Genomic DNA, 7,485 nt, shown 5'->3' on the forward strand with positions numbered 1-7,485 from the left:
GGGCTCAGCATTGCTTGAGCACCCAGTGATGTGCTGTGATTCTGCCAGCCACCTCTGCCCATGGCCACGGCAGCTGCTTCCCTGATCCTGCCCTGGCTCATCCTGCTGCTCAGAGGCCACTGCCCTGGCCATCATCAGTCTGTGATGGTTTCCAGGCCGTGCTGTGCTCCGGCAGCCATGGGAGGATGGAGGATACGTGTGCCCAGCAAGATGCCCCTGGGAACCCTGGGCTGGGCCACAGCCACACCGCCAGCAGCTGGAGGAGTGGCACTGTCCCTTCCATGCACAGGATGGGCAAGTGAACCAGAGAGGGACAACTGGGGATGGGACCCGTGGTCCCCTGGGGGAATGAGGCAGGGGTGACACCAGCCACACCAGGCTGGGCAGGGGACAGGGCTGGGGTGGGTGGCACAGTCAGGGTGGCAATGTGGGGACCGTGGTCGTGCCATCCCATGCCTGGCTCTATAGGTCCGAGACCTCCTCTGAGTAGACGCTGGGGTCCTCATCCGACCGTGTGATCACCTTGAACTGACGCCGCAGGAAGCCCCCATAGCGCTTCTGATTGTCCCACTTGAGTTTGGGCCGGATGCGGCGCAGGAAGCCCCCGTAGCGCTTGTGCAGCTGCGCCAGCTCCTGCCCCTCGGCCCCGGCACCCGTGGGCTCTTCATCCCCATCACCTGCCGGCCCCGGGTAGTCCTCGGGGGCTGCTCGCTCCCCCGGCTTGCGGCTGAAGCCCCCGAACTTCTTGCTGAGGCCGCCCTTGCTGTGAGCATTCTCGCGGAGCAAGGACAGCAGCTTCCCCTTGGACATCATCTTCATGAAGCCCCCGTAGCGCTTGGCTGGTGCCAGCGGCAGCTCCGCAGGGCCCAGATCCTGCTCTGGCTCCGCCTCATTCTCCTCTGCCTCTTGTGGGGACGGGTCTGTCCCTTCAGCCAGGGCCACCAGCGGGGCCAGGAGCGCCAGTGCCTTCCTGCACATCTCCCACTGAGGGCCGGGTGACAAGAAGCCCTGGCATTCCCACAGGCACATCTGCAAGACAGCGGCAACAGCGGCCCCAGGTGCTCGGGGTGACCCCCTGCCTTCCTCCCACCCCACCCTGGGCGTGTCCCCACCCCAAGCCCAGGGGTCCGCGCCCTCTCGGCTCGGTGTGGAGCCGCAGTTTGCAACCTGGGGTACCCATGATCACCACACCAGGTGCCACCCAGATCTGCCACCCTCCACCTGTGACACTCCACTGCTGTGGCTCCCTGGCTCATATCCGTGTGGTGCTGGCACTCACCAGGGGCTGAACGCTGCTCTCAGTGCCGCGGGTCTGGGCTGCACAGAGGGAACACTGGGTGACACAGTCGGCAGATGCCACCGCACACAGGGACAGGCAGAGTGCCAGCGCTAGTGCCTGCCGTGCCATCTTACTCCACAGACACTGCCTGGAGAGGGGAAGACAGCACAGAGCCTGTCACCATCCCTGTGCCAGCTCTGAGGGCCCATCACCACTCCACAGGCACTGGGCACCTACCACGTCCACCTGTGAGCTGCTCCTGGGGACATACACAGGGACCTGTGCCTGTGCCCGTTCCCATGTGACTCACCTCCGGGTGCTGCTCCTGGCAAGGACACCACAAGATGTGACCCCTTACCTTGGCTGCAGCCTGGTCCTTGGCACAAGCCCTGAGCCACAGCCAGTCCCTGGGGGCCACCAAGTCACTGTGGGCAGGACCACCATCGCATCCATCTCACCTCATCCCGATTCCATCCCATCTATCCTCTCCATCTCTCTTAGAAAGAAAAGTCCCTTTTTTCCCCAGCATTGGGTTTCTCTGTGATTGTCACATCTGCGTGGCACAGGTGGATGAATGACTGGCTCTTCCCCATGGCCTTGGGGAAAAGAACCACAGCAAACAGAGCTGTGGTGGGAAGTGGATGGGGTGGTGCCATGGACCAGTGTGGACTCACCCCAGGCTTCTGTACCCCACACCAGTGCAGCCTTATCTCCCCTCCCTCCCACCCACCAAGTCTGCATCCGGAGAAAGGGGAAAAAAGAAGGATTTCGGGTTCAAGCCTACCTGCAAACCATGATCACTGTCCTCCAGCTGTTTGGGAGCCGTGACAGAGCCTCTGGCCTCTATGGACGAGGACACCGTGCTCAGCTGGGAGAGGGGCTCTGTGGGTGGCAGTGCTAAACCTGACCCTGGGTGAGGCTGGAGGGGCCAGTGCCAACCCCAGCTGCAATGCCACAGGATGACAGTGCCACCGGGACCATGACAGTCCTGGAGTAAGAGCCAGCCCCAAAGGGGTGCACAGGCTGCAAGCCCCTGCCTGCCTCCCTTGCTGCTTTTATCTAGGGTGGGAAGGCATGACCCAGAGGGATCTGTTACACATTAATGACGCATATTAGAGACTATTGTGTTCTCCAGCAGTAGCTGCTAATGTACTGTAATTGGTACTGATGAAGAAATGTTAATGCCACAGTATTAATTCATGCTAGATTAAAATTTAATTTGAATTATCTGCACCATCATGTGTCGAGCTGTCTGCATTCCTCGGCTGCACGGCCACCAGCCCCGTGCATCACTCCAGTGCCCTCGCAGCACAGCAGGGAACAGGGTGGCAACTACCCAGGATGGTAGGGGCACGGTGGGACCTCAGCCAGCCCTCGCCACTGAGACACGGGGACAGTCTCTTATTGCCTCAGGGCCACCGAGACAGCACGGAGCAGTGAGGACACGCCAGCTGCACAGGTAGGTGCCAGCTGCAGCACTAGGGGGAATGAAGATCTCAAAAAGAGCTGATGACTGCTTCCCAGGAGCCCCACCAGGAACATTTTCCTCCCTTTCCCCACCCGCTTCCCCTCCCTTGCTCCTCTGCTGCCGGTATCCCCGTGGGTGCCGCCAGAGCAGCGCGCAGGGACGGCACCGGGAATGTTCCCATGGTGGGAACAAGCTGCCGGTTTGTCTGACACTGCACAGTTCAGACCTCTGGCATTCTGGACACAGTGTGTCCCATCCCTGTCACCCTACTGCAGACAGAGGATTTCATGGCACTCGGGGGAGCTGCAGTTCTCCAGGCACAGCGTGGCCAAGGACACCCTGGGATACCCCACTGCAAACGTACCGTGTCCAGGTGGTGCCACAAATGTCCCGGCAGTGCTCTGCCTGCTCCTGAGGCTGGGATAAGGAGGACTGGCAAAACGGGAGCAGGGAAAGGGGAAGAAAACAAAGGGCTTTGGACAAAAAAGGAAAGAAGCAGCGGGGAGGAAAAAGCAGAAAGAACACAAAGGGAGGAAGAAGAAAAGCAGAGTTCGAGCTCAATCCTGCGTTACCTGGAGGAGCCCAAGGCTCCGGAGCCATCCCTCCTGCAGGAACACCTTGGAAGGATCGTGGCAGGGTCTGGAATGCCAGCATTGAGTTCCAGCCTCTGTGGCTACTCCCAGCACATTCCATGTGCCAGGTACATGCCGGTGACCCCTCCTCCCCTGTCCCATTTCCACTTGAGTCTTCAAAGACCAGGCTTTGCTTTGGAAAACCGCCAAGCCACATTCATGCACCCCAGGGGCCAATTACAGACCTGGTGACCCAAGGAGGGATGAGGAATCAGGACTGTGTGTCTCTGCCGGAGAGCAGAGACTGACCCCATCTTTATTAACCTGTAATTATACCTAATGAAGGACAGGAACAGCTCTCCCAGACTGTGCAGATCTCTCCTCCCTCAGAGGTCCAACTCCGCAGGTTTGGATCCTGCATTTATTTCTGGTGGAGAAGAACAATCAACCTTCCAGCAGTGCCTTTCCTCACCTCTAAAAATTTCCTGGAAACACCGTCAGGATAAGGCTTCTCAAAAAAGTCAGTAACTTTTGGAATAGAATCACTCAAAACTCAGCACTGCAGCCACCACTGCTGCTTGTGCCAAGAAGGGGGAGAGAGAACCCCCCCATCCTCTCTCCCCCTCCAAGCCCTGGGTGATCCTGCTGCCAGGATGGCAGGCATGATGGCATCAGCACGGAAATGAACCTCAGCAGAGCTCTGGACAGCTGTTCATGGGCTCTGAAACTGCTCAAGGGCTGAGAGGGACCTGCAGCCAGGTGGAAGCCCCCCAAAATAACACAAGTCCAGCCACGAGACACTCTCAGCACTGCGGCTCAGACGATGTTTTTAAACTGTCGCTTTTTGGGGAGCAAGAGAGATCCCCTGACTGTTCCCACACAATGGAAAGGGGATGACAACCCCGGCAGCCCTACCTGCCTCTGCTCCCTGTCCCGCCGAGCACCCGCTTCGCCAAGTCAGGACGGGTCGTGGCTGATGGGTGTCCCTCCACGGGCGTCAGGCTGCGCCAATCATCGGTGGCAAGGCCACACTGGCAGGTGGCCCCACGGTGCTGCCCGGGTTGTCCACCGGACTCGCCGCCGGCTGCCTTCCACCCCGCTTTTATGGCCACGGAGTCTCCTCCTGCGGCGGGGCCCGGCTGCTCGCGGCGGCAGAGCCAATCGGGGCGAGGGAAGCTGTGAATAATCAGCCCCGCAGCATCCCCGCCACCTCCTGAGCAGGCTCGCCCGCACCGCCGAGGCCTCCCCTCAGCCCCCCGGCTGCCCCGGGGACCGGGGTGCACATCCGAGCGCTGCGGCTGCATCACTCGGAGACTTCCGTCGTGCCCAGCCTCGGTCCTCGGGACCGAAACGCGTGCCCCAAACAAGGAAGGTGGCAGGGGACTGGGATGGGCTCTATCCGCATTCCCACATAGCCGTGTCCCAGAGGGGTTTGGCTGCTGGGGGTGTGCGTCCCCTGGACACCAAATTCCAATCCTGCCCAAGGAGGGTGGGGGGGTGGGGGGGGCGAAAGGTGAAGCCCTGACCTCCTCCCACCCTGCTCCCCAGGCTGGGGAGAAGCTCCATCCTCGTGGACATGCTGGGGAGAGACGTGAGCCCATCCAAAGCTGCTGGGAAGGGAGAGAGGGTCTTCATGACCCGGGAAAGGGATGTCCCAACCCACCCAGCCTGGCTGCTGTCAGGTGAACAAGCCTTTGAATAGAAACCCTCGAACCTCTGCAACGCCAGGGCTCAGACCCACGGGGCTTCGCCCCAGCCCCATGTCCCCCTGCACCCCCTCCTCATGAGGACAAACAGAGATGAGCCAAAGGGGCAGGGGGAGCTGGGTGGGGGGACAAAGACATCCCCACTTTCCCAACTCAGCCCTGATTCCTGTTCTCACATATTCCCAAGTCTGATTTGGGGGTAAAGGAGAACAGCACGGGGACAGCGACAGGCAATCCCCGAGCCCCTGCACCACTGTCCCACTGCACCATGTCACAACAGACGTGTGGAATGGGGGTCTGAGGCGCAGACCCCACAGGATACCCTGCCCTGGCCCCCACACCCCGGTGGGTGCAGACACATTCCCTGCATTGCTGGCAGCGCAGCCAGTCCTCTTGCCTTGAAGATGGAGCTATTTTTATCGGAGCTCAAGAGGGATGTTTCCCAGCAACCTGCCGTTCTCCCAGCTCGAACACCAGCTGCTGGACCTGGTGCCCCCTTGCTCAGCCCTCCCCAGCACTGGCGAGGGAAGTGGGGGCCATCAACACGGCTGGAACCCTCTGCTGGGCACCCAGCAGCCACGGCAGCCTGTGGCCATGGTCCTCCATCAGGGCTAGCAGCCAGCTCCATTGGCATCCACCTGTTCCCTGAAAAGCAGGCAGGACCCCACGGGTTTTGTTCGGAGGTGGATTTTAACTCATCCAGGCTGGGGCTGCGCCACCATGGAGGGACCAAGGGAGCAGGGCATGGGGTGGGGGGCAAGGGCAGAGCATCCTGCATCCCCCTCAGGGCCAACGGAGGAACCCACCCCTGGTGCTGCAGCGAGGGGGGATGGAGCTCAGGCCCCGCAGGGGCAGAGGGCGGCCACGGCCCCGCCTCGCTGTGTCGGGGTGTGTTGGGCTGTGTAGGCACAGAACAAAGCTGAGAAGAACAAAGTGCAGCTGCAAACGACCACAACACCCTTGGCGAGGGGCTGTGGGCAGCCCTCGGGCAGTTTAACCCTTGCTGCTGGGATTGATGGCCGTGAGGGCACCACAGACACGGTGGGGTGGAGCGTTTCTACACCAAATGCATCATTCTTATATGAATATGTGTATATGTGTATATGTATATATGTGTATATGTATATATGTATATATGTATATATTTGCACCCAGCAGCCTGGGGTGCAGCCGCCTCCCTGCACAGGGTAATTGCACACGAGGGAGATGTGTTAGAGATGGAGCAAACCCCAAGGACACAGAAGGAAATGTCGTTTGGAATAAGGTTCCTTCCCTTTGCTCCGGCTGGGAGGTCGAGTTACTCCTGTCCCCAGAGCAAAATGCCACAGATCTACTGAGCTGGGTAAGAGGGTCCTCCATGGGTTCAGGGTGTGGAGGGTGACAGGGTCCCCCGGGAGAGGAGCTGGGAGCCAACCCACCCACCAGAAACTCAACTTAATATTCATCTGTCTCTTCCTAATGGGAAAGTGTCTCTGAGTCACACTGACATTTCCCTGGGACAATGGTAATTAAGTACCTGGGTAAGTGAAATCTGCGGTAATAGAAAAGTTAACTTTTCCTAACTACATGAGTGAAAGGCGCGTTCGGCGAGGAGGGGGCCGAGCGTGCCAGGCACCCGCGGAAGCAGGTGGGAGTTAATGTCAGCTCACGTCACACGGCGCTGCCACTCTGCCCCTGCGCCCCCAGGCCCCCCCACCGAAGGACTCTCCCCCAGACCAGACAGGGCTCGCCATCCCGGGATGGGGTAAATCGTCCCTGCAGGTGGGACAAGCTCTGCCAGCCGCCAGGGCTGTCCTCAGGCAGAGGGACCGCGACCCAGAGCTGCCGGCGGGAGCATCCCCGGGAAGGCAGTCGCTGTGCTGTGGATCCTCCAGCACCGTCAGCTTCATCCCATTCAGGGACAGGGCTCTTCCAGAAACTCCCAAAACGTTTGCACTCCTGCCTGGTCATGCCGTAGGCAGGAGAGGGAGGTGTTCAGACGCATTTTGTGGGACGTGGGGAGAAACGCCGGGTGGGCGATGCCCGGGGTTTTGCTCCAAACCGCCCGCGGGAGCTGTGCAGCCTCCGATGGAGCGTGACCGCACCGGAGCGAACCGCCGGCGATCGCATCGGCAAAGGGAGCACCGGAGCAGGGGACGGTCAGCGCTGCCCAGGCGGGCGCACGGTGACCTCCCCGCATGGGCAGGAGGCACAAGTGCCACTCGACGGCAGTACGAGAAGCGGCGCTCTCGTAAACACACGAGTCACGCCACTGCCACCGTCCCCGCCGCTCCAGCCTGCCGAGAGACACCGGGGGCACGGGGCCGTGGCACGGCCCCCGCAGCACCCCCGGGAGGCGAAGTGGCTCCATTTAAAAACAAATTGAGGTCAAACCACTTGCAGGAGCTGCAGCCGGCGCGGTGACACCGCGGGGCAACCCCGCATTGGAGCCGCCACCGGTGGCTCCGGGGGTCGCCGTCC

General features: G+C 60.7%; 1 protein-coding gene across 1 annotated transcript; it reads right to left on the reverse strand.

Moving 5' to 3' along the window:
* Positions 1 to 331: 331 nt before the first annotated feature.
* Positions 332 to 4,623, reverse strand: PDYN (prodynorphin). Its single transcript, XM_069034118.1, has 3 exons — positions 4,235 to 4,623; positions 1,280 to 1,427; positions 332 to 1,029 (listed from the first exon to the last, which is right to left on the reverse strand). The coding sequence occupies exons 1-3, from the start codon at positions 4,621 to 4,623 to the stop codon at positions 463 to 465; spliced, it is 1,104 nt and encodes a 367-aa protein (XP_068890219.1). The 3' UTR covers positions 332 to 462.
* Between the last annotated feature and the right edge of the window lie 2,862 nt (positions 4,624 to 7,485).

Source organism: Aphelocoma coerulescens, chromosome 20 (genome assembly GCF_041296385.1).
Source record: "Aphelocoma coerulescens isolate FSJ_1873_10779 chromosome 20, UR_Acoe_1.0, whole genome shotgun sequence".
NCBI classification, from domain to species: Eukaryota; Metazoa; Chordata; class Aves; order Passeriformes; family Corvidae; genus Aphelocoma; species Aphelocoma coerulescens.

Excerpts from the sequence above, each read along its gene's own strand:
- PDYN (XM_069034118.1), bottom strand. The coding sequence starts at position 4,623 with ATGCAGCCGCAGCGCTCGGATGTGCACCCCGGTCCCCGGGGCAGCCGG. Across the intron at positions 1,428-4,234 it reads GGGACAGGGAGCAGAGGCAG|GCAGTGTCTGTGGAGTAAGA; the intron begins GTAGGGCTGCCG and ends TCCCCTCTCCAG. Across the intron at positions 1,030-1,279 it reads AGAGCAGCGTTCAGCCCCTG|ATGTGCCTGTGGGAATGCCA; the intron begins GTGAGTGCCAGC and ends GCTGTCTTGCAG.